Below are 26,892 nucleotides of genomic sequence, written 5' to 3' on the forward strand. Positions count from 1 at the left end.
TCTCTTCTACTCAAAACAGCCAAAAAAGCAAAAACACCCAGTCACCAATTTCAACCATGCTGTCGGGTGAAAGAAAGGGTGCTGAATTGCAGTGAAGAAGGAAGAGAGTAAATTCAGGTGCTATCACACATCCACTGGCCATAGAGTAGCCTAGGCAGTGACGTCAGAGTAAGTCTCTGTTTAAGTGACCTGAAAAAGGTTTCAAGTGGTCAAAATATTGTTGTGGGGGGGGGGTGGTAGATTCTCCTGTTGGGGCTCCGGTAGAGTAGGACTTCTACCTGCCCCTCCGTAACCACCCCAACCCGACCCATTTTTCTGGGTCAGGGCTAATTGCATGTGCACGGCAGGCTTCTGGTAGAATGCCCGCCATGAAGAAGGAGCCTGTCAGTGTAACCAAGTGCTGCAGTAGGGATGATGCACAAGCACTGGATGAGGTGACGAAGGACCTTAAAGTGGCTTAAGTGCTACAAAAATCAAAATGAAGGCTCTCACTGAAGGTTTCAGCCAGACCAAAGCCTTCAGCAGTTGTGTTTGGGACCGACTGAATGGTCCATAACAAGACCCTCTCCCTCCTTTGTGGGATCTTGGGCCTTCACTGCCGCTTCCCAGGGCCTACTGCCATCTTCCAAGTGGCGGCCCTAGGACAAAACAGTAATTGGGCCAGAAAGGAGGGAAATCCACCTGGCACCCAGGTCCTACCTCTGGACCACCATCTGCACACATTGTTGCAGGAAGGAGCAGCCACCAGAAAACCCATTGGTAGGGAGGGGGAGGGAAATCCAAGTAGGTGCACTGACAAAGCAGTAGGCCTCACCACCCAAGTTTTCTGATATTCTCTGCTGCAATGGGATTGTGGAAGTAAATTCACTCCCATCTTGTCCTAATTTTTTTTTTGTTAAAAAAGGAGACTTGCATTTATTTAGCACCTTATCATGTCTTTCAGAAATATCTTAAAACACTTCATAATTAATTTTTTGAAAGGCAATGACTTAATTCAGTTAATATTTGTTCCCGTGAGATACTAGGCCTGGAAAACATTTTCTGCAATTTTGATGGAAGTCAACTTGACAAAAAATAAAGGAAGGTTATCACAACACTACCTTTTTACAACTAGATTGTTAAGCAAGCTCAGAGTGTTTTTTCAATCATTTCTCCTGCAGCCTCGAGGCACTGACTCATTCTGGGGCATGGCTCCAGAGGCGCTGACAGCTCTCCGAGTAGCCAGTCTTCTTTTGTGAGACTTGATAGTGAGTGACAGCAGACTTTGGGCTCGATTTTAGGAGCGTGTTTCCGGCGGGTTCCCAGCGGGGTGGCCCCGAAAATCCCGATCTCCGGTCACGTGACCGGATCGCGACGAAATCCCGGCCACTTCAGGGTACCGCGCTGACGTGCGGGGCTGCGCGCGCAAGCCCCGCTGGTGGGAATCCCGCAGGCAATTAAAGCCAGCGGGGTTCCACTTGAGAGTACTTACCTTGCTCGTTGTGGTCAGTTAATGAGCTGAAGCAGCTGTCAAAAGAGGAAGTGTGGGATTTTAGGTTCAAGGCAGTGAGTTTCCCACACTGGGGGAAACAGTCTCCCTCCAACCAGGCATGTTGCAGCCAGCAGCCTGTGGCAGGTGCCAAGGTGCGCTCCACGGGGGAGAGCCCTCACCCACGCAGGAGGCCACCGCGTCACATAGGGCAACCCCTGCCCTCCACCACCCCCCGCCAAGCCAGAGGACAGACCGACACGAAACCGCAGCCCCAGTCCGAGGAACCACACACCTACCCTGCACAACCCCTCAGACCAACACCTGCCAGATGGGTGGTGTGTGGAGACCCTCGGAGGACGAAGAGCATGACCAGCACCAGCAGCCTCGCAGTCCACGCCGTCCGCCGCAGGGACGTGGATCCCCCCAACACGGTGTTGTTGCACGCCCACCTGCACAGCAGGAGGGAGGGCTACCGCAGAGAGAGACTCGTCGCAGAGGGCACTACCTTCGCCACAGGGTCCAGACCGAGGCGCAGCTCCCCGGACCTCTCCGAGCAGCAGTGCACAGGGAGGCGCAGATTCACTCGACATGTAGTCGTGGAGATCTGCAGCCTCTTTCATGCCGAGCTCCTCCTGGCTGGCCCCAGCACCAACTGCTTACCTGTCGCTGGCAAAGTCACCACTGCCCTCCACACCTTCTCCTCCACATCCTTCCAGGGTGCAGCCGGCTACACCGCCGATGTCTCTCAGTCGTCTGCGCGGACGAGCCCTGCAAATACACCTGCACCTACTCTGCAGTAACACAATGGGTGGCATCAGTGGTGGGTCCTCATAGTGATACCCAGGAGCGGGCATTATTGGACACAACGGACAGGATTCGCGGAGACATGGCAGTGGTGGTGTCAATATAATGTGTGCTGTTTGTTGCTCTGAAATTCAATATGGGTAACACCCATGACAAACCCTCAGACACCCTTGTGCACCCCCTTCATGCTGACGAGACGTTTGCCTTACGCTGCCTACTGCACATATGTGATGCATGCCCTGTGGCTGCAGCACAGGTGGTGGCAGGTTGAGTGAGGCTGGCCGTGAGGGAGATGCACGAGAGGGTGAGTATGGGATGGAGCAATGAGATTGTATGAGGAGTGGGTTGCGTGTTAGTGGCAGGGTGAGTACTGGCGAGGTGAGTAGGTGGAGGTAAGATGAGGATGGGGTGTGAGTGGGTATGAAGGGTGATGTGACAGAATAGTGTTGGCGGTGCCGAAGGAGATGTGGGGTGGGGGCAGTGTTGTGGCAGACGGAGTGTAGGGGAAAGACTTCGTGTTCTCACTGCGGCTGACCTACTGCGGTCATTGCAGCGCCTCCTGCACTGTAAGCAGGTGGGCCATATGTTGGTGGCGCAGGTGACCCCCTCTGCCACCTCGAGCCAGGCCTTCTTGGTGGCAGAGGCAGGCCGCTTCCTCCCGCCCGCCGAGGGGAAGATCTGTGTCCTCCCCCTCCTCCTCACCCCATCTGATGATAGCTGGGGTGAGGCATCATTAAACTGGGAGCAGCCTTCCCCCTGGGCTGCTCCATGCTGCAATTTGTCCCATTGGTTGCAGCATCTGTCAGTGGAGGACTGCCCCTTTAACTAGAGAGCCTCCAGCTGACAGATCGTACTGCGCATGCGCAGCCCGACCGACACGCAGGCCAGCGCCGTGGACTCCGGAGGAGCAGGTAATTGATTCCTATTAGTGGGTTGCCTGCTACGATCGCGTGGGCAACCCACTAATTTCGCCGAGCGTGTTGACCACGCTCCCGGAGGACCACCCGCTGGGAACCCGCAGGCCTGCTAAATTCGGGCTCTTTGAGTCTGGAGGGCATCACATCGGAGCCTAAACCTGACTCTACATGTGCACTATGCAGGAAATGTTACTGGATATTGTTCAGGAGCAGGAGTCTGGCTGTTTTTCCCCTTGCTAGTTTAGGGATACAGAGGCCAATTGTAGTTCTTTAACTGCTCCACCCAAAAGCTCCGAGATCAGCTAATCTAGGGTAGACTAGGGATAGAATTCGTGACCTCCTGATATGTATGGCTAAACCTTTCATCCATTAGGGAAGCTGACGCCCATCTCTTCCACAAATTTTTAACAGAGCCTATGCAAAATGTAGCTACTCTTTGCTTTGTTCTAAAATGCAGTTGAAAACAATTGGGGGGAATTAAACAGGGAGGGAAAAGACTATGAAAGGATTTAAACATGAAGATGATAATTTTAAATTTGATGCTTTGGGGGACTGGAAGCCAGCCAATGTAGGTCAGCGAAGACAGGAAAGATAGGTGAGTGGGACTTGGGGTGGGATAGGATACAGGCAGCAGAGGTTTGGATGAGCTGAAGTTTATGAAGGGTTGATGATGGTGGTCGGCTAGGAGAGAATTGGAATAGTCGAGCTTGGAGATGACAAAGGCATGAATGAGGGTTTCAGCAGCAGATGGGCTGAGTTAGGGTTAGAGGTGAGCGATGTACCATAAAGGTGACATAACAACTAGATATTGATCAAAGTTGTTTAACCAGACTCATATAGATATTTTAATTAGTCCTATTAGAGTGACAGTTCTTATGGATGGTGAACATTGGTAATTCCTAATCTTCCTCACCCTTGAACCCCTTCCCCCTGTACAGCTCCTGCTGGCTGAATGATTTTGATGGCAGAAGTAGGCGAATGGAAGGCACGCAGTGATCTTTTTGCTGCTTCATTGTCTTTATGTTCTTAAAAAAATTCTATTCAATATCTAGCTGGTATGACATCTTTATTGATTACCTTAACAGCAATGTCAACAGATTGTTTGCTGTTTGACTTGCGAAGGCAAATATCAGATAAGCACTAGGTGGAATTTCAGTGATGGCTGAACTTTGCTAAAATGAAGGACAAATATGTTGAAATATTACATCAGTATTACTGTGTCCCCAACTCCCCTGAAGGTATTGACGCTTGCTGTGTTACAATCCATAGCACCAGTCATCATCTAGTATGCAAATATTTCTCCTGTGCGAGTCTAGACACGGAGTATTGATAGGTTATTTGGTCGTGGAAGGTACCACAGGCGAATCCAGTTCTGATTCAACTTCCACATAATCTATATAACAGCAAAAGATGCAATCCTAGCCTATGGAGATTATTAAAACAGAAAGAAAATAACATATTCTTCTAACTTGCAGATGATATTGTCTCTACCCTCCAGTGACTACACTTCAAATGTAATTCACTGGGTGCAAAGCACTTTGAGACAACCCAAGGATTTTAAAGGTGCAATATAAATGCAAGTTCTTACTTCTTTCTAAATCACCAGTAGAACACATAGAAAACAACCTGGAAGAGAGAGAAGTTCAGCTAATGCTGAGAAGGAGAAAAGCTGCAAAGCAGGGGAAAAGAGAGCAAGTGAGAGAGACAGTGATCAAACATAGAGGAGAGTTGAGAGTGGGAGAAAGAATTTCAGAAGTTTTAGGATGAGAGAGAAGTTTAGAGAAAGGAGAGAAGTTCAAAGACACAGAGGGGAATATAAGATCATACACTGAGGGAAGCTCAGACACAGAGAAAGGTGGGGAGTGAGAGACAGGTGTAGACAGAGTGACAGATTTCAGAAACACAGGAGGCCGGGAGAGAGACAGGCATGACAGAGAACGTTCATACTCAAAGGGAGAGGTTTGAAAGATTCAGACACACAGGGGTAGAGGGAGAGAAAGAGGCTCAGACACACAGGAAAGAGGGGAAGAGAGAAAGAGAGAGAGAGAGAGATCTAGAAATACAAGGAAAGAGAGAGATAATTTAGATATATAGTGGGGGGAGAGATATAGAGATCAGACATATGGGAAGAGAATAGAGAAAGAGAAAGAAATTCAGAGAGAATTTTGGGATGAGAGAGAGAAAAAGAGAGAAATTCAGACAGACACACAGATGCTGAGAGAGATAAGTCCAGACAAAGAGTACAAGGAAACTTCAGACACATAGAAAAATGGGCATGAGAGAAAGTTTTAGACAGAGCGAGAGATTTCAGAAATGGTGAAAGAGAGACAGATAGAGAAAGAAGTTGAGACACACAGGAAATGGGGAGAGAGAGGTTCAGACATGTGGGGGGGAGAGAGGGGTTCAGACAGAGGGAAGATGTAGTGAGAGAGGGATTCAGACACACTAAGGAGAGGGAGAGAAAAGGAAGTCCAGATACACAGGAAGAGAGAGGAGTTCAGATAGACAAGGACAGAGAGAAGTTCAGATTCGTGGGGTGGCGGGGGAGTAAAATCCAGATACACAAGGAGAGAGGGGTCTAGACAGAGAGAGAGAGAAAAAGTTCAGACATGGGGAAGAGAGGGGGAAGAATAAAATCACAAATTTCTTGAAATACACAAGTCAATCAGCATCTGTAAAGAGAAAAGATAGGTTATTGTCTTGGGTGTATACCTTCATTCAAAGCTGAAAACTGTTGTAAGAAAATAAGCAGGTGAGGGAGGAAACAACAGATTCTTCAATCACTGAGAGGAAATTAATAGATTGAATGACCTGCAAACTACTTAGTAGAGAAGCAGAAATCCATTAAATAACATAAAAGATCATTTCAGTGAAGCAATAAAAAGGCTTTAGAAGAACAAAAGAAAAGAACTGAAAAGCACAGGAATGAAGTTAGGGTGGTAGAAGATTGAACAATTAATATTTTTTAGAACCGTAGAACCATAGAAAAGATGCAGCACAGAAGGGGGCCATTCGGCCCATCGTGTCCGCGCCGGCTCGAAGAACAACCAGGTGCCCATTTTAATCCCACCTTCCAGCACCCGGTCCGTAGCCCTGCAGCTTACAGCACTTTAGGTGCAGGTCCAGATCCAAGTACGTTTTAAAAGAGTTGAGGGTCTCTGCCTCTACCACCGATTCGGGCAGCAAATTCCATACAACTACCACCCTCTGGGTAAAAAAGTTTTTCCTCATGTCCTCTCTAATCCTTCCGCCAATCAGCTTAAATCTATGTCTTGAACACTCCGCTAGGGGAAACAGGTACTTCCTGTCTACTCCATCTGGGCCCCTCATAATTTTGTACACCTCAATCAAGTCACCCCTCAGCCTCCTCTGCTCCAAGAAAAACAACCCCAGCCTATCCAATCTCTCCTCGTAGCTGCAATTTTCAAGCCCTGGCAACATTCTTATAAATCTTCTCTGCACTCTCTCCAGAGTAATTACGTCCTTCCTGTAATGTGGTGACCAGAACTGCGCACAATATTCCAGCTGTGGCCTTACCAGCATTTTATACAGTTCCATCATTACATCCCTGCTTTTGTATTCTATACCTCGGCTAATAACGGGGAGCATTCTGTATGTCTTCTTCACAACCTTATCTACCTGTACTGCCACTTTCAGGGATCTGTGCACATGCACTCCAAGGTCTCTCACTTCCTCTACCCCTCTCAATATATTCCCATTTACTGTGTATTCCCTTTTACTGTTTGCCCTCCCTAAGTGCATTACCTCACATTTCTCCGGGTTGAACTCCATTTGCCACTTTTCCACCCACTCCACCAACCCATTGATATCTTCTTGGAGTCTACAGCTATCCTCTTCACTATCAACTACACGGCCAATTTTTGTGTCATTTGCAAATTTGCCAATCATGCCCCCTACATTCAAGTCCAAATCATTAATATATACCACAAACAACAAGGGACCCAACACTGAGCCCTGTGGCACACCACTGGAAATGGATTTCCATTCGCAAAGACATCCATCGACTTTTACCCTTTGTTTTCTGTCACTGAGCCAATTTTGGATCCACATTTCCCTGTATCCCATGGGCTTTTGCCTTTCTGACCAGTCTGCCATGTGGGAACCTTGTCAAATGCCTTACTAAAATCCATGTAGACAACATCCATTGTACTATGGTGAGAAACTATTAAATGTTGGTGTTCAGAGAGATTTGGGTGTCCTTGTACACGGCACACAGAAAATTAACATGCAGGTACAGCAAGCAATTAGGAAGGCAAATGGTATGTTGGCCTTAATTGCAAGGGGGTTGTAGTACAAGAGTAAGGAAGTCTTGCTGTAATTGTACAGGGCTTTGGTGAGACCATACCTGGAGTACTGTGTACAGTTTTGGTCTCCTTACCTAAGGAAGGATACACTTGCCTTAGAGGCGGTGCAACGAAGGTTCACTAGATTGATTTCTGGGATGAGAGGGTTGCCTTATGAGGAGAGATTGAGTAGATGGGCCTATACTCTCTGGAGTTTAGAAGAATGAAAGGTGACCTCATTGAAACATATAAGATTCTGAGAGGACTTGACAGGGTAGATGCTGAGAGGCTAATTCCCCTGGCTGGAGAGTCTAGAACTAGGGGGCATAGTCTCAATGTAAGGGGTCGACCATTTAGGACTGAGATGAGGAGAAACTTATGAGAAGAAACTGTGAATCTTTGGAATTCTCTACCCCAGAGGGCTGTGGATACTCAGTCGTTGAGTATATTCAAGATTGAGATCAATAGATTTTTGGACTCTAGGGGAATCAAGGGATATGGGGATCAGGCTGGAAAGTGGATTTGAGGTCGAAGATTAACCATGATCTTAGTGAATAGCAGAGCAGGCTTGAGGGGCCATATGGCCTACGCCTGCTCCTATTTCTTCTGTTTGTATGAAAAGGAAGACTTCCTCCAGAAAAAAGAGAGGGGGGGTGGGGGGGAGGGGATGTGTGTTTGTACTGCGATCATGAGAGATAGAGTGAAGCACAGACATACTGGGGGAGGAGGAAGAGAGAGGGAAAAGTTCACATAGAGAGGGAAAGAGAAGTTTGGGGAGAGGGAGTATTCAGAAACAGTAGAGGGACAAAAACCACAAATAAGCAGAGGGATAGTGAGAGGATACCCATGCACATAAATGACTCTCACAAAAAAAGAGCGTGGAAGAGGAGAGGAGAGAGAAAGCAAGAACAATGGACACTCACAAGGACAGAAATTGATTTTGAGCATTTCCTGCCACGGATTGGATCGGTCATGTGAAATAGCTGCCCCTGAGAGTGGGTTTCCAAAACATGAAAAGTACATAATTTCACCCCAGAGCTTCAAGATTTTGCATCAGTGAAATTAGCTGTGCTCACTTATATCAGGAAACCACACAAGACGATAAAGCACTTTATGTTACAAGTACTCCATTTTATGCTGACATTTATCCTTAATTACACAAATATCTGCTTAAATAACCTTTGTCCTGTACCATTTTCCATATTCACTATTGAGCAGATGAATTAAAGTAACCCTGTGCACTTTCCCTCATTCCCCGTGCATCACCTGGTTCAGTATTGTCCTGTGGAGTAAATATGGAGGGACTGGACCCTCCCTCCAACATCTGCCAGATATCTTGAATCGAACTGTCAGCTCCATAGGATGACATTAATAGTTCAGGCTGGGTGGATGGACCGTTCATAATTGGCTGTGATTGGCTGGGTTCTGGTACAAGTAGAATTGACTGGCTAGTTTGTGAAAGTGCACTTTCCTTTGTTTTGCCATTCACAGTTTTTCCTGTTGATGCTACAGCTGGGTCCTGTAAGTCAAAACAGAAAAAATGGACAATGTTGAAAGAGAAACACACCTTTCCCTACCTAAAGAAGCAGGACCCCAAAGGTAGTAATCTCCGGATTACTCCCGGTGCCACGCGCTAGCCAGTATAGGATTAGGAGGATAGAGCGGATGAATGCGTGGCTGGAGAGACGGTGCAAGAGGGAGGGCTTTAGATTCCTGGGGCATTGGGACCAGTTCTTGGGGAGGTGGGACCTGTACAGGCCGGACGGGTTGCACCTCAACGGAGCTGGGACCAATGTCCTCACGGGGAGGTTCGCTAGTGCTGTTGTGGGGAGGGGGTTTAAATTAATTTGGCAGGGGGATGGGCACCAGAATGCAGCATTGGAAAGGAGAAGCAAGGTGCACAAAGGATTGGGAAAGAAAGATAGCACTAGAGCAAGAAATAGTACGGTAGTAGATGGGACCAGACTAAGTGAGAGTATCAGACTAAGAGAGAGTCTAAGATAGGTTTACAGTGCACGTGTCTAAACGCACGAAGCGTGGTAAACATGCAGGTGCAATTAGCCACATGGCATTATGATGCTGTGGCGATAATGGAAACTTGGCTCAAAAATGGGCAGATTTGGGAACTAAATATTCCTGGATACAAGGTGTTCAGGAAAGATAGGGAAGGGAAGAAAGGAGGGGGTGGGGGGTTGGCAGTATTGATTAAGGAGAATATTGCAGTACTGGAGAGAGAGGATGTCCTGGAGGAGTCAAGGACAGAATCTATTTGGTTAGAGTTGAGAAACAATAGAGATGCCATTACACTACTGGGTGTATTCTATAGGCCACCAACTAATGGGAAGGAGATAGAGGAGCAAATTTGCAGGGAAATTACAGAGAGGTGCAAAAGCCATAGAGTTGTGTTAACGGGGGATTTCAACAACCCTAATATAGACTGGGATAGTAATAACATAAGGGGCAAAGAGGGGGAGGAATTTTTGAAGTGTGTTCAGGAGAACTTACTTGACCAGTACGTTTTCAGCCCAACGAGGAAGGAGGCATTGTTGGACTTGGTTCTGGGGAATGAGGCGGGCCAAGTGGAGCAAGCATCAGTGGGAGTACATTTAGGGAACAGCAATCATAGTATCATAAGATTTAGAATAACTATGGAAAAGGACATGGACCACTCTAAAGTAAAAATACTCAATTGGAGGAGGGCCAATTTCAGTGGGATGAGAACAGATCTGACCTGGGGTAAACTGGAATTAAAGATTGGCAGGCAAAAGTGTAATTGAACAATGGGCAGCCTTTGAGGAGGAGATGGTTCAGGTACAGTCTAGGTACATTCCCATGTGGGAGAAAGGCAGGGCAACTAAAGCCAGAGCTCCGTGGATGACAAAAGAGATAGACAGTAAGATGAAGCAGAAAAAAAGGGCATATGACAAATGTCAGGTTGATAACACAAGTGAGAACCAGGCTGAATATAGAAAGTTCAGAGGGGAAGTGAAAAGGGAAATAAGAGGGGCAAAGAGAGATTATGAGAACAGACTGGTGCAAATATAAAAGGGAATCCAAAAGTCTTCTATGGCATGTAAACAGTAAATAGGTAGTAAGAGGAGGGGTGGGGCCGATCAGGCACCAAAAGGTGATCTACTCATGGAGGCAGAGGGGATGGCTGAGGTACTAAATGAGTACTTTGCATCTGTCTTTACCAAGGAAGAACTTGCTGCCAGAGTCTCAGTAAAGGAAGATATGGTTGAGATGCTGGATGGGCTAAAAATTGATAAAGAGGAGGTACAAGAAAGGCTAGCTGTATTTAAAGTAGATAAGTCACCCGGTCTGGGTGGGATGCATCCTAGGTTGCTGAGGGAAGTAAGGGTGGAAATTGCGGAGGTACTGGCCATAATCTTCCAAACATCCTTAGATACAGGGGTGATGCCAGAGGACTGGAGAATTGCAAATGTTACAACCTTGTAAAGCACTACAGGCCAGTCAGTTTAACCTCGGTGGTGGGGAAACTTTTAGAAACGATAATCCGGGACAGAATTAGCAGTCACTTGGACAAGCGTGGATTGATTAGGGAAAGCCAGCACGGATTTGTTAAAGGAAAATCGTGTTTAACTAACTTGATAGAGTTTTTTGATGAGGTAACAGAGAGGGCAGATGAGGGCAATGTTGTTGATGTGCCGTATATGGACTTTCAAAAGGCGTGTGATGAAGTGCCGCATAGTAAACTTGTCATCAAGATTGAAGCCCATGGAATAAAGGGGGCATTAGCAGTATACAAAATTGGCGAAGTAACAGGAAGCAAAGAGTAGTGGGGAACGGTTGTTTTTTGGACTGGAGGGAGGTGTACAGTAGTGTTCCCCAGGGGTCGGTACTAGGACCACTGCTTTTCTTGATATATATTAATGACTTGGACTTGGGTGTACAGGGCACAATTTCCAAATTTGCAGATGACACAAAACTTGGAAGTGTAGTGAACAGTGAGGAGGATAGTGATAGACTTCAAGAGGATAGTCTGGTGAAATGGGCGGACACGTGGCAGATGAAATTTAACGCAGAAAAATGCGAAGTGATACATTTCGGTAGGAAGAACGAGGAGAGGCAATATAAACTAGAGGGCACAATTCTAAAAGGGGTACAGGGGTATATGTGCACAAATCGTTGAAGGTGGCAGGACAGTTTGAGAAAGCGGTTAAAAAAGCATACGGGATCCTGGGCTTTATAAATAGAGGCATAGAGTACAATAGTTATGATGAACCTTTATAAAACACTGGTTCGACCACAACTGGAGTATTGTGTCCAGTTCTGGGCACCACACTTTAGGAAAGTGAAGGCCTTAGAGGGTGCAGAAAAGATTTACTAGAATGATTCCAGGGATGAGGGACTTTAGTTACGTGGATAGACTGGAGAAGCTGGGGTTGTTCTCCTTGGAACAGAGAAGGTTGAGAGGAGATTTGACAGTGGTATTTAAAATCATGAAGGGTCTAGACAGAATATATAGAGAGAAACTGTTCCCATTGGCAGAAAAGTCAAGAACCAGAGGACATAGATTTAAGGTGATTGGCAAAAGCACCAAAGGTGACATGAGGAAAAACTTTTTTATGCAACAAGTGGTTATGATCTGGAATGCACTGCCAGGGGGTTAGTGGAGGCAGACTCAAACTTCTAAAGAAAAAACTTCCAGTGGGTGAGTCACCCCATGGGAAGCACAAAGTTGGAAAAAGACACCGATGCTCTTTGTAAGCAGAGTCCAGAACCACTGCCTGGAGCTTCAGCAGTTTCGAACTCTGCTGGAAAGAACTTGACATTTGATGCCATCTATTGGCTAAAGTGGTAACAACATTCCAGAAAAGGGTGAAACTGCATGTACGATCATAATATCATAGTAGGTACAGCACAGGAGGAGGCCATTCAGCCCATCATGCCTGTGTAGGCTCTTCGAAAGAGCTATCCAATTAGTCCCATTCCCCTGCTCTTTCCCCATAGCCCTGTAAATGTTTTCCCTTCAAGTGTTTGTCTAATTCCCTTTTCAAAGTTACTATTGAATCAGCATCCACCACCCTTGCAGGCAGTGCATTCCAGATCATTACAACTCGCTGCGTAAAAAAATGTTTCCTCATGTCATCTCTGGCTCTTTTGCCGATCACCTTAAATCTCTGTCCTCTGGTTACCGACTCTTCTTTTGCTGAAAACAGTTTCTCCTTGTTTACTCTGTCAAAACCGTTCATGATTTTGAACACCTCTATTAAATCTCCCCTTAACCTTCTCTGTTATAAGCAGAGCAACCCCAGCTTCTCCAGTCTCTCCACATAACTGAAGTCCCTCATCCCTGGTACCATTCTAGTAAATCTCTTCAGCACCCTCTATAAGGCCTTCACATCCTTCCTAAAGTGTGGTGCCCAGAACTGAACACAATACTCCAGCTAAGGCCTAATCAGTGTTTTATAAAGGTCTAGCAATTACTTCCTTGCTTTTGTATTCTATGCCTCTATTAATAAAGCCCAGGATCCCATATGCTTTTTAACAGCCTTCTCAACATGTCCTGCCACCTTCAAAGATTTGTGTATGGTCCCAGGTCTCTCTATTGCTGCACCCCCTTTAAAATTGTACTATTTAGTTTATGTTGCCTCTCCTCATTCTTCTTACCAAAATGTATCACTTCACACTTCTCTGCATTAAATTTCATCTGCCACGTGTCTGCCCATTTCACCAGGCTATGTCTTCCTGAAGTCTGTTACTTTCTTCCACATTGTTTACTACGTCCCTGAGTTTCGTGTCATCTGCAAACTTTGAAATTATACCCTGTATACCCAAGTCCAGGTCATTAACATGTATCAAAAAGATCAGTGGTCCTAATACTGATCCCTGGGAAACACCAATGTATACTTCTCTCCAGTCTGAAAAACAACCATTCACCACTACTCTCTACTTTCTGTCCCTTTGTTAATTTTGTACCCACACTGCCATTGTCCCTTTAATGGGCTTTAATTTTGCTAACAAGTCTATTACGTGGTGCTTCATCAAATGCCTTTTGAAAGTCCATATACACAACATCAACTGCAATACCCTCATCAACACGCTCTGTTACTTCATCAAAGAACTCAATCAAGTTAGTCAAACGTGATTTTCTTTTAACAAATCCGTGCTGACTTTCATTTATTAGCCCATACTTTTCCAAGTGCCAATTAATTTTGTCCCAGATTATTGTCTCTAAAAGTTTCCCCACCAGCAATGTTAGGCTGACTGGCCTGTAAGAACATAAGAAATAAGAGCAGGAGTAGGCCATAAGGCCCCTCGAGCCTGCTCCGCTATTCAATAAGATCATGGCTGATCTACCTCAACTCCACTTTCCTGCCCTATCCACATATCCCTTGATTGCCTTAGTGTCCAAATATCCATCGATCTCAGTCTTAAATATACTCAATGACTGAGCATCCACAGCCCTTTTGGGTTAGAGAATTCCAAAGATTCACAACCCTCTGAGTGAAGAAATTTTTCCTCATCTCTATCCTAAATGGCTGACCCCTTATCTTGAGACTATGACCCCTAGTTCTAGACTCTCCAGCAAGGGCAAACAGCCTCTCAGCATCTATCCTGCCAAGCCCTCTAAGAATTTTATATGTTTCAATGAGATCACCTCTCATTCTTCTAAACTCCAGAGAATATAGGCCTATTCTACTCAATCTCTCCTCATCCCAGGAATCAAACTAGTGAACCTTCGTTGCACCGCCTCTAAGACAAGTATATTCTTCCTTAGGTAAGGAGACCAAAATTGTACACGGTACTCCAGGTGTGGTCTCACCAGAGCCCTATATAATTGCAGCAAGACCTCCTTATTCTTATACCCCCTTGCAATAAAGGCCAACATACCATTTGCCCTTCTAATTGCTTGCTGTACCTGCATGTTAACTTTCTGTGATTCGTGTACAAGGACACCCAAATCCCTCTGACTACCAACATTTCTTAGTCTCTCACCTTTTAAAAAATATGCTGCTTTTTTATTCTTCCTACCAAAGTGGATAATTTCACATTTCCCCACATTATACTCCATCTGCCTCCCTGCCCACTCACTTAACCTGTCTCTATCCTCTTTGTGCCCTCCTCACAGCTTACTTTCCCACCTAGCTTTGTATTGTCAGCAAACTTGGATACATTAACTCGTTCCCCTCATCTAAGTCATTGATATATATTGTAAACAGCTGAGGCACAAGCACTGATCCTTGCGGCACCCCAATATTTACAACCTGCCAACCCGAAAATGACCCGTTTATTACTACTCTCTGTTCTCTGTCCGTTAACCAATCCTCTATCCATGCTAATACATTACCCCCAATCCCAGGAGCCCTAATTTTGTGTAACAACCTCTTGTGTGGCACCTTATCGAATGCCTTTTGAAAATCCAAATATACTACATCCACTGATTCCCCCTTATTTACCCTGCTAGTTACACCCTCAAAAAACTCTAATAGATTTATTAAACATGATTCCCCTTTCATAAAACCGTGTTGACTCTGCCTAATCATATTTTGATTTTCTAAGTGCCCTGTTACTGCATCCTTAATAATAGATTCTAGCATTTTCCCTAGTACTGATGTCAGGCTAACTGGCCCATAATTCCCTGTTTTCTCGCTCCCTCCTTTCTTGAATAGCGATGTTATATTTGCTACCTCCAATCCACAGGGACCAATCTGGAATCTAGGGAATTCATAAGAACATAAGAAATAGGAGCAGGAGTAGGCCATACCGTTTCTCGAGCCTGCTCCACCATTCAATAAGATCATGGCTGATCTTCGAACTCTGGAAGATCAAAACCAATGCATCCGTTATCTCTGCAGCCACCTCTTTTAAAACCCTAGGATGTAAGCCATCTGGTCCAGGGAATTTGTCGGCTTTTAGTCCCATTAATTTCTCCAGTACTTTTTCTTTACTAATCTTAATTACTTTAAGTTCCTCACTCTCATTAGACCCTTGGTTCCCCACTCTTTTCGATATACTTTTTGTGTCTTCTACTATGAAGACAGATACAAAATATTTGTTTAACATCTCTGCCATTTCCTTATTCCCCAATATAATTTCTCCTGTCTCTGCCTCTAAGGGACCCATGTTTATTTTCGCTAATCTCTTCCTTTTTACATACTTGTAGAAGCTCTTACAATCTGTTTTTATATTTTTTGCTAGTTTACTCTCCTATTCAATGTTCTCCCTTTTTATCAATATTTTGGTCATCTTTTGCTGATTTCTAAAACCCTCCCAATCCTCAGGCTTACTATTCTTTTTGGCAACATTGTAAGCCTCTTCTTTTAATCTAATACTACCTTTAACTTTTCTAGTTAGCCACGGTTGGATCACTTTTCCCATGGAGTTTTTATTCCTCAAGGGAATGTATATTCGTTGAGAATTATGAATTATTTCTTTAAATGTTCTCCACTGCTTATCTGCCATCACATCTTTTAATCTAATTTCCCAATCTATCTTAGCCAACTCGCCCCCATAATTGGCCTTGTTTAAATTTAAGACCCTTGTTTCGGACTTAACTACATCACTCTCAAACTCAATATGAAATTCTATCATATTATGATCACTCTTTCCCAGGAGGATCCTTAACTATTAGATTACTAATTAACCCTGTCTCATTACACAATACTAGATCTAAAATAGCCTGTTCCCTGGTTGGTTCCTCGACATATTGTTCTATCGCCGGTTTTATCCCTCTCCCCTTTTTTGAACAGGGGTGTAACATTTGCAATCCTCCAGTTCTCCGGCACCGTCGCCATATCTAAGGAGGATATTATCACTCAAAGATCACAAACTAGGTATGGATGAGGAAGGCCATAGCTCATCCATCCAAACAGACCTACTGTTCCTTAAATTGTTTGAGGGTTTTCACCTGAACTAACCTATCAGGAATTTCATTCCATGCGTTGACTGCTCTACGTGTGCAGAATCACTTCGAGGTGAGTCCTAAATTTGCCTATTATTAGTTTGAACCTTTGTCCCATGTTTTTGAATCATGGGTAGTTTGAAGTAGTGTTCCAGATTTACCTTTTCTATATCTTACGTACCTCTAAGATAAGGTTGGCAACTCTCCTGGGTTGTCTGGGAATCTCCCAGAATTGAGGGCTGCCTTCCCGGGCACTGTAGCTGGCAACCCTGGGAGAAAAAACAGAACTTTGTGCCTCAGAGTCGAAAGGGGAGAAAACCGGGGAAATATCGCCACAAAGATGGTAAAATCTAGCCGATAACCAGGAGGGTGGGAAAGGCCCTGCACAGGGGTATGAATTCAAAGCTGAAAAATGAACCTTCAGCCCAGCAGCATTACAATTATTCGTCAATTCAAATTACCTGCGCAGAATCCTGAAAAGGGGATTGGACCAAATCGGTCACATGGGTGCAATTGATTGACAGGGAGGGAGAGGGGCAGGGCCAGGATAACGGATAATGGGAAAGGGTGGCAGCAGTGAGAAGTGATGGAAAATAGAGATAATGTGAGGGTAAAACGATTTGGAACAGTGGAAGGTTCTCTCTTGGTAGAGAAAAAAGTTCATCAGTAACCCAAAAACAGTTCGGGAAATGGGTTATCCAGGCATGTTTTGATTTATAAATTATTTTGTATTCTACTCCATGGTGAGACGCTCAACTCAGGTACATGCAAGAACATTTGCAAACAGCAGAAAAATGTCACATGATCAAACATCACATGATCAAACCTCCAGGAATACATCCAACCAGAGTTGGCAACCCTACTCTACAAGGTCACCATTCAGTCATTACAAAGATAAGTTTAGGAAGACAATTTGGCTCATCTAGTTCCCTCTTCCATATAAACGCACACTCCCCCAATCACAACATGAATTCAATGGATAGAAAATTGTGAGCAATCACAATTTTCTGATATGCACTAGTTGCCTTGCAAAACTGACACTGTCTACCTGAGACAGGAAAAGGAGGATCTCTTCATTTCTTCACCCCTCCTTATCCCTGTAACCTCCTCGAGCCCTACAACCGTCTCACCCCATTATTCTCCATTGCTCTAACTCCAGCCTCTTACGCATCCCCCTCCTTTGCCCAATCATTGGTGGCTGTGCTTTCAGCCACCTAGGCCTCATGTCTAGAATTTATTTTCTAAATCTCTGACTCACTACCCCCCTCTCCTCCTTTAAGACTCTGCTTAAGAGCTATCTTTTTGACCAAGCTTTTGGTCACTCCTCCTAATTTTTCCTTCTTTGGCTCGCAACCATTTTTACTTGTGCCTCTGTGAAGCAACTTGGGATGTTTTTCTTCATTAAAGGCACTATATAAATGCAAGTTGTTGTTGTGTTACTTTTCAGTTCTAACTTCTAACCATGAGTGAAGGACCAAGCAAATAGGCAAACAGTTTTGCTACAACTATGCCTGGGACCAGTAGCCAAATGGAGGTTTCATTACAAAAACTGAATGATTTATTCAATGCTAATCCTGCGCTGAGAAACAGTGTAGTCCTTAGAAGTTTCGAAAAATTGTAAATGCGACAATTTACAAAAGTAAATAAAGGTTATGATTGTAGCTGAAGCAAGAGAAGTGTCAAACTATAAATGCTGCCAAAAGAGCTTTCCAATAAATGCTTTCAGGTTGCAAATGCCAGTGGTGTCAGCTGCCTCTAAGTTCCACATCTGGTAGGCAGATAAGCAGGTCTTTGCATTTATATTCACCATTTTTTTTACCAAAACCATTGCAAAGCAGCTTTCCCTAATGCCTACAGGTTTCCTCTGGATCACAGAAATCCATATTTCAGGTTTCCCAACGCACATCAGTGATATATACTGACAGTTTAGTACTGGAACTGACTGGCTAAAAATTTTCACTTAAATAAAAGATACAATTTGGGCATATGGACTAATTTACATTCTGCACCACATCTTGTATTAAATCCACTTTTTGAAGCAATTACCCAATCGGCAAAAAGACTTTGATGATCTTATTCTGTAGTGTTCTCCAGCATCTTACCATATTCCTGGTATGTTCTCTTGTTCCAGTTTTCCTATTCTGGGCATTTTGGCCGTTTTCACTCTCTGATGAATTCTGCTGCACAGTGATGGGAACTTGTTTGGAATGTTTTAGCTGTGCGTACTGCAACTCCTGAAATCATACAACACTCCACTGTATATAGATTCAATAAATAAACACAGCAGTGAACTGATGATGTGAATAATTAAATACTAAACTAAATACAAATACCAAACTGAATCCAGATGCTTCCCCATAAGGAAGGGGGCAAAATTCATGGTAAAGTTACTCAGGCAGCAATCTTGTGTCTATTAGTAGCAATTGCATTGCACGATAGGCAGAGTAATCATGGGAGTGGTGGGTGGCTAGGGGAATCTAAGGGTTAGCCAAAAACTACAATAAAAAGAGGCGATGGAAAGAGAAGAAAATAAAATTTTAAAAGAGCAGATATATGATAAAATGTATGGTAAATTGTTGGAGACAAACTTTATTTCAGTAAGGTATTGAGAAATATTACATACACTGAGAACATCATCACCTGTGTAGTGAGTTGGTACTGCAAGTGTTCCAAAGCAGACAGACGATTCTGTGCTTCCTGTGCTAGTTCTCTGGGAGACTGAGCAGGTAGGACTGAATGGGCTACAGAAACACAAGGCTGAGAAACTGCAAGAGAAAGGCATAGTTACTGATGACATACAACAATATCTATGAGATAATATAAACATGATCATAATATATACATGGCAGTGAACAGCAGAAAATGATATATCACTGGAAATGGAACTGAGCTGTGGGCTTAACGTTCTTCTGTATTGACTGAATTTCTTACTTACTACTCTAAAGGTTACAAAATTTTAATCTATAAACAATTAATGATGTGACTGGTGACGTACCAACTAATCCAGATCTAACCAGTTCTGCACGGAGTCGGTTCCCCATCTCAATCAATTGTTGTTTGTCACGGGATAGCTGACTGATGTAGCGAGCTGCCTGCTTTAGTTTGGCTTGTAAAACTGACACAGTAGAGCTTTGCTGTTGTGAGGGGCTGTTACCTAATCTTGAGTGAACCAGTTGCTGTCGTAGTCGGAGAACCTCTCCCTGAAGCTCCTTGACAAGTTCACTCTGGAATAGGAGAGAGACAAACGAGTAATCATCAACTTATTCCTGAAAATACTATAATAGAGCAATTGATGGGATGAAAACAATAAAGACCTGTGAGTAGGTTTGACATATTTTTCCTGGCATACTTGATCACTCTTCTGCTTCTAAATTACTCCAATGCAGAAGGACATAACTGGACTTATATACCTTAGGATAGATACTTATGGGAGTCATCTTTAAGGGCCCACTGAAAATCTCGATTTCCTAGCAGTTCTTGCATCACATACTGAACAAGAAATAGGGAAGTTTCTAATAAATAATAAGTGCATTGATATAGCTCAAAAGCATTACAGATCTTCATTTTCAATAGGTACTTGTTTAAATTAAAAACCAAGGTGAATGGTCAAAACCAAATAGTGCAGGCACAAAGTATGAAAAGAGAAAATAAGATAAAATCACAAAGTAGAGAGCTTGAGTTTTAAAAGACTTGAAATTATAGAAAGAGCAAAAAGTTGCGCAAAGTAAGGAATTTCACAGGTTTGAGGTCCAGTGAAAGAATGAGTTAGAGCAGGAGGCGATGCAATGAGTTGATTTAAACACACTGAGAATATGCAGAGGACAAAGAGTGTTCAAGACTGTGTATTTGGAGTTCAGAATGAGAGGAGAGTTCAGAGGAGGAAAGAACATAATATTAAAATAGAGAGAGACAACAAAGATTGCCATGGAGAGAGAAGGGTTGGAGACGAAAGAGGGATTTGCCCATCAAATAACATGTATTTTTCTTATATTTTGACCAGGAGTGAGCGATGCAGTAAAAGAGTCTCTCCAGATATCAGAGCAACACTGTAGTCTTGGACAGATGTGCTTTATACAGAGAATTAAGAATTGTTCGGAGAATTGAGTTTTTTGGAAGCAGCTTTAAGTGGTAAATGTAGATGTAGGAGTTTCATTTAAGCTCAGAGGAAATAGAGAGGCTAAGAATGTTGACAGAGGAAGGACTCGGCTGAAGCCAAAGGCAAGTGATGGTAGCTGTAATGGACTTGAGAGACAAGAAATTATAGCCTTGGTTTTACAATTGGGTACAATCCTGATCAGAATTATGGTGGAACATGCGTGGTGCCTGCCTAACATCATGAGTGCCGACCCTATCATAATTGCCTTTAAAGGTTTTGTGGGTGAACTCCAGGCATTAGAAGCACCTCCATCTGGGAGCTTGCCTGTTGGGGAGGAGGGGGTGGGAAAGAGCATGCTGTGGTAGCAGCTTAAAGGCTCAGGTGTCCTCTGATTTGTTTTTGTTGCACTCAAGCAAATTCTTTTGTTTATGAGGTCAGCAGGATAGCAGAGAACCCCCCCCCCCCCCTCCCCTCCACCACAACCACTTTTCATATGCAGCTGCTCTGGGTTTGACAAAAGAGGGAGCTCCTGTTACAAAGTAACACAGGCCTCCAAGGAGAGCTGGTCAGTGGCAGTGGAAGGAGGCGGTCAGTGCAGTGAATGCCAGCTCCAACATCCCATGCATGGCCATTCAGTGCCAGAAAAAGTTTAAAAGTTTTATCAAGCCAGGCAAGTTAAAAGGATACAATGTACAAAGCATGTTAGCCACTTACAATGATCTCCTCTCGCACTTTGGAGGAAGTGCTTGAATCACTTAGCATCAATGCTGATGAGGTAGTGTCCATTTATGCCCACAGCCTTTACGTGTATGAGTTCCTTTACTCAGATACTTATATACTTTTATCGCATTAAAAGACTTGTATGGTATGTTACCGCCTGCTGCATGCATGTCATCATACCAATTATGGACTGCATGCTGAGAAATGTGTATTGCTGCATGTCATGGTAACCAAAGGTACTTAGGCCTTTTCAGATTTCTTTGTTGCAAAGGCTGTTAAAAAAACATATGCGATCCATGGCTTTATAAATAGAAGAATAGAGTACGAAAGCAAGGAAGTTTTGCTAAACCATTATAAATCACTGGTTAGGCCTTAGCTGGAATATTGTGTCCAATTCTGGGCACCACACTTTTGGAAGGATGTCAAGGCCTTGGAGAACTTGCAGAGGAGAATAGTACCAGGGATGAGGGAATTCAGTTATGTGGAGAGACTAGAGAAGCTGAGAATCTTCTCTTTAGAGCAGAGAAGGTTAAATGGAGATTTAATAGAGGTGTTCAAAATTACGAGGGGTTTTGATAGAGTAGATAGGGAGAAATTGTTTCCACTGGCAGGAGGGTCGATAACCAGAGGACAAAGATTTAAGATAATTGGCAAAAGAACCAGGGGGAAGATGAGAGGAAAAAAATTTATGCAGCAAGCTGTTATGATCTGAAATGCCTGCCTGAAAGAATGGTGGAAGCAGATTGAACAGTAACTTTTAAAAGGGAATTGGATATATGCTTGAAGAGGAAAAAATTGCGGGACTACGGGGAAAGAGCAGGGGAGTGGGACTAAGTGGATAATTCTTTCACAGGCACAATGGGCTGAATGGCCTCCTTCCTGTGCTGTAGATTCTATAAGTTAACCTTGATGTGGAGCATGAAGAGAGAAAACATGTCAACCCTATACACTGCTGGAAGAAGGTGTACATAATAGGAAGCCCTAGAATTGTAGCATGTGGTTTAAAAGCAAATCATGTAACAAGCTGAAAAATTGAAAAATATTAGCTTAGAATGCTGTTATTTCTTTGCATCTTCCATTGATAAAAGTCTAAAAGCAAACAATGAAATAAATCATAAATGGGAACAGGTGCGTGGTGGGAAAAATATACTTCTTTAGAACTTAAAATAAATAGGCATGTAGGAGGTTCATGAGATCCAGGTGTAGATTTCTTTCACTGAGGTCCACATTCCTACATCCCAAACTAAATTCAAAGAAATCACTAAATATGAAGATTTATTGTTATGTACCTGCTACCATTGATTTCAGTAGAAAAGAATGCACTAACTGTAGGTTGGGCATTTACTTTAATAAAGCATTGGTATTGTCAAGCTTTGGATGCATTCAGTGTTGACATAATTTATACTAAGGAATGATCTGACTTATGAAGCCCTATGGAAGCATATGAAAGAAAAATTTCATTCAACAGTCTGAAACATTCAAATATTTAGAAAGCTTTGTTGTGCATTGGTAAAGATTCAAATCTGCTAGCCACACATAGGTTATGTTTTTGCAGTTCTAAGTTGGGCTATGCATAGCAACACTGCAAACACTTGCTTTTTGACTGCATTTACAATGTCACGACACTTAACGACCAGAGCAATTCTTCCCCATGTGCAATAGTCTGTTACACTATTCTACTGAAGGAAGCTGTGTAGAGATGAGAACCTGTAAGGGCAATCTGTGAAGGAATGGCTCCGCTCATTATGGGATACCTTGTTAAATAATAGCTGTGAAATAACCATGTACCTGTTCAACCACCACTGGGGCACGGCCACTCACCAAATCCAACTTCAGAGCTGAAACCTGCAAAGAAGATTCACTTTTGAGATGATATTATTTTCCTCCCTATCCTTCCAACACCATTCATAGATTTCTAGGTGTAAAAGTGGCAGGCAACCTGCTCTCGGGTACTTCTCAATGGCACTCTCAAACCAAATACAAGATGTGCTGTAGTTCAGGGTGGCTCCTTAGGGAGAAACGTCTGACTTGCAGCAAGTACATCTCCTAAACAAGATTAGCAACTTGCCAAGAGAGAAATCGTGGCTCTAAAATTACACCAGCAGTAGGTACCAAGTAGAGATTCCAGAAACAGGAAATGCTCAATCTCTTCCTTATTGACATTTCAGGACTGATTTTGGCAGACCCAAAAGATAAATGAACTAACTACCCTCTTGGATGGGAAATATTTTGTTTTCTGACCTGAGACACATTGGGCCGAATCTTGCTTGAAAAATAACGGCGTGTTAAAGTTCAGGGGATTAAGCGATTGTGAATCTCCAGAACCTGCTGGTTGATCTACCAGCTTCACACAAACGGCATCTCACCCTTAACCTCCCTGGTACTTTTAAGGACTTACTGGATTTGCCCATTAATTGTCCATTAAACGCGCCACAGAAAGTTAGGGCTGGAACTTAACAGTGTAAGTACCTTTTTAACGACACGATAATCATTAATGACTGCCAATCAACCTCTCTGGCCCAGAAAGAGAACAATTTAAACAGTTCAATCTCATTCCTGCACATAGTAAATTATTGTTAGAGATTTTAAAAATGTCAAATTTTAAATTTAATTTTTTTTCTTCTTACTTTTCCTTTCCCTCCCTTTATTTCTTTTTCTGTATTTAATTTGACTCTAATTCACCCATTCTAATATACCCTCCTTCTCCATCGTTCCTCCGTTTCTTTCTCAATCCTTCAATCTCATTGAGTAAGGAAACACACAGTTAGTCCTGCCGTTCACTAAGTTCCAAGATGCCCTGTTGCCCTCGCCATGCTGTTATCAGCTTGCATTTCCAGCAAGTTAAGGCACAAATAAATTTCGAGCTGATGGGTGCAGGAGAAGCGAGATGCCCCGCTCCAGCAAGATCTAGCTCATAATCATAGGAAGGAAAATGCTCTCAAAAATTAAACGCATTTATTTTGGGGTTATCCCAGAGCTGGGAATTACCCCCTTACCTCATTTCCTAAAGCCACTGTTTCCAAGTTTTGTTGAAGATTACCCTTAAAATATTCGTCTGCCTCTCTGCGTGCTTCTACCAACTGTAACTCCAGTTCAGCAATTCGCTCATTTAGTCTCAAAAGTTCTGTACTGGTTCTTTGTTGCTGGCTGGTTAATTCATATCGCAACTGGTCAATTTCAACCTGTTTCTGACGAGCCTGTGAGGAAAGAGAAACAGCACAAAATTTCACACTTAGAAGCGCAGGAAAAATAGGGCAATTTCATACCTCCATTTAAATTGGCATATGTGAATCAGAGCGTTACAGGATTCCCCTGCAATCTGGTCTGCAATTGAAAGTGAGGATCATCTTGCACTGCACAGTGGATAATATCATCATTGAAGAGCAGCTAACAACTGTCAACAGACATGGTAAACCACAAATTTCATATTACCCAGCTCCGCTCACGATACTAATAAGAAATGTAAAAGTTTATGCCAGAACATAATGTCATCCCATCATTGTAGCACACAGGTGCCCCATATGTAAGCAGGTACCGAACATTCTGCACAAGTTTGCAATTGTACCTAAGGTATGTAAATCCCTTTGGATGGGATGTAAGCACATGAGTCCCATGCATTTGCTCCAGAGTCTAATATAAAAAGAACATAATTGCAGAATCTAAAGGACAAAATACAGATTTCTATATTAATTGGAGCCTGTCACGTGAACAGGTGGCCGCATCGCCAATTTTAATGGGGTGGTAAGGCTACTGACCCCATTTTGAGGTCGTTATTGCCCAGTTAATGCCAGGCGAAGAGAGTAAAAATTGACCCCACTGAGTTAGCGCTTTGGAGAAAGAAAGAGAGAATTAATCATACTATCTGTTATTTTTCAATTTAGCAATTATTTGACAACAGTAAAAATAAAAATGATGGTTCATTGCCTATGTTCCTGTGGATCCATATTCATATTCATATTCTGTGGATCTTCCATTTTGGTGGAAGTCAGAGCAACCAGTGTGTGCAATCAGTATACCCAGATACCCATTGTACCTACAAAATCAACTGGTCAGCTTCATGCCATTAGGTGGCTTTAGTATGGCTCCAGTAGATGTCATTATTTGGCAATGTGTCAGCTCCAGCTGTTAAACTACAGCAGATATGTTGACTTGGGTGGGTCTCAGTGGAATCAATTTAGCTTTAAATTCAGTGGCTCTAAATGCGATTTCCGTGCTGCATTTAAATGTAAATGTGGCATGAAATCCTAGTATAGGATTTACATTATAGCAGAGACTACATTTCAAAAGTGCTTCATTGGCTGTAAAAGAGCCTTGGGATGTCCTGAGGTTGTGAAAGGCGCTATATAAATGCAAGTCTTTTCTTTCTTTCTAGAAGTTCCCATAAAAAGCACAGAATTCCATTGTTCTCAAGCATTATAAAAACAAATTCTTATCAATGGAAAGATAGGTTCTGAAGGTTCAACACAATGAGAACTACAATGTTGCTAAAAACTAAAACAAATCTAAAAACAAATGTTTCCAATTATTCTTTTTCAAATGATTAGAGTATAAGGTGTGTTATGTAGTCTGGACTTAAGGGGTAGAAATTTGACAGCGGTCAAAATTGGGCATGATTCTGACGGGGCGTTGCGATGGCTGTAGCCTGTACAAAGTACTGTAACGGTGTGATAATTTTTGTTGTCCAAATTGATAGGAGACATAGTGTATATTTCAGATATTCGCCAGTAATCAATTTAATTGTTAAACCTGGGCTACACTAGCTCAATATGTTAAGTCTCAGGTTCCAGTTCATGGGGACTCCATGCTTATGGAAACATTCGTTGAGCTGTTTACACAAAAGGTGCTGGGGAAAAAGCCAAACTCTAAAGAGATTAAAATCTGTGAAAATAAAGCAAGAATAGTTTTATAATGTCACCTCAACTCTAAGATGTGTTATGGTCTTAGAACACAATACAGCTCTCCCACACTGGCTGAAAAAGTTTATCCAGTGACTAGCTGCATCCTCCAGGCTAGGAAGGTTTCAAATTCAATCTCTGTGCTGAGTTAGATTATCTCAGCCAGGCTGCACCTGGCCTCAATGTCCTTTGGGTTAGGGAAGGAGTCAGAGTTCCTGCTCCTGATCACTATAACGACTCTGCTGGAAATGCATGTGTATGAGCATCAAATAAGGAGAGGATCAGGCTTGGATGTAATGCCCCTGCAGTTGAATAGTCTGCCACCTGAATATTAGCCACTTGCCCTTGAAACTATACCCCAGGAAGTAGTTGACACTTTCAGGATAAGAGGGGAGAAAAATGGTGGGAATTTCTTAAAGGCAAAATCAATCTCACTCCAGAGTGTGTTAATCTGAATAATAGCGACTTCAATTTCCTGTCACAGTAGATAGCAAGCTCCTGTGATCAATATACATGATTTTGAAGGATGTGATATCGGGAATATTTAACTGATTAGCAAGGGGGAATATCATAACATCCATATATTCCAAACCAATGATTCAAATATAAGTGAAGTTAGCTTAATCTACTGGTGTCAGCCTTGGCTTAATGGTAGCTCTTGTCTCTGAGTCAGAAGGTTGTGAGTTCAAGCCCCACTCATGAGATTTATGCACATAATCTAGGATGACACTCCAGTGCACCTGTGAGGGAGTACTGCACTGTCAGAGGTGGTGTCTTTCAGATGAGATTTTACACCAAGGTCCTATCCGCTCTTTC

The 26,892-nt window shown here is 43.2% G+C and overlaps 1 protein-coding gene across 2 annotated transcripts in view; it reads right to left on the reverse strand.

Moving 5' to 3' along the window:
- Positions 1–26,892, reverse strand: part of ccdc57 (coiled-coil domain containing 57) — a 141,249-nt gene that overhangs the window by 17,788 nt on the left and 96,569 nt on the right. For both annotated transcript variants that reach the window (XM_068004164.1, XM_068004163.1), the window contains exons 14-19: positions 24,178–24,378; positions 22,970–23,026; positions 19,361–19,589; positions 19,006–19,130; positions 18,468–18,599; positions 8,763–9,015 (exon numbers count right to left, since the gene is read on the reverse strand). In XM_068004164.1, the coding sequence (XP_067860265.1) occupies positions 8,763–9,015; positions 18,468–18,599; positions 19,006–19,130; positions 19,361–19,589; positions 22,970–23,026; positions 24,178–24,378 (997 nt within the window). The remainder of the gene's footprint in view (positions 1–8,762; positions 9,016–18,467; positions 18,600–19,005; positions 19,131–19,360; positions 19,590–22,969; positions 23,027–24,177; positions 24,379–26,892) is intronic.

The sequence above is a fragment of the Heptranchias perlo genome, chromosome 23, assembly GCF_035084215.1.
Source record: "Heptranchias perlo isolate sHepPer1 chromosome 23, sHepPer1.hap1, whole genome shotgun sequence".
In the NCBI taxonomy this organism is placed as follows: domain Eukaryota; kingdom Metazoa; phylum Chordata; class Chondrichthyes; order Hexanchiformes; family Hexanchidae; genus Heptranchias; species Heptranchias perlo.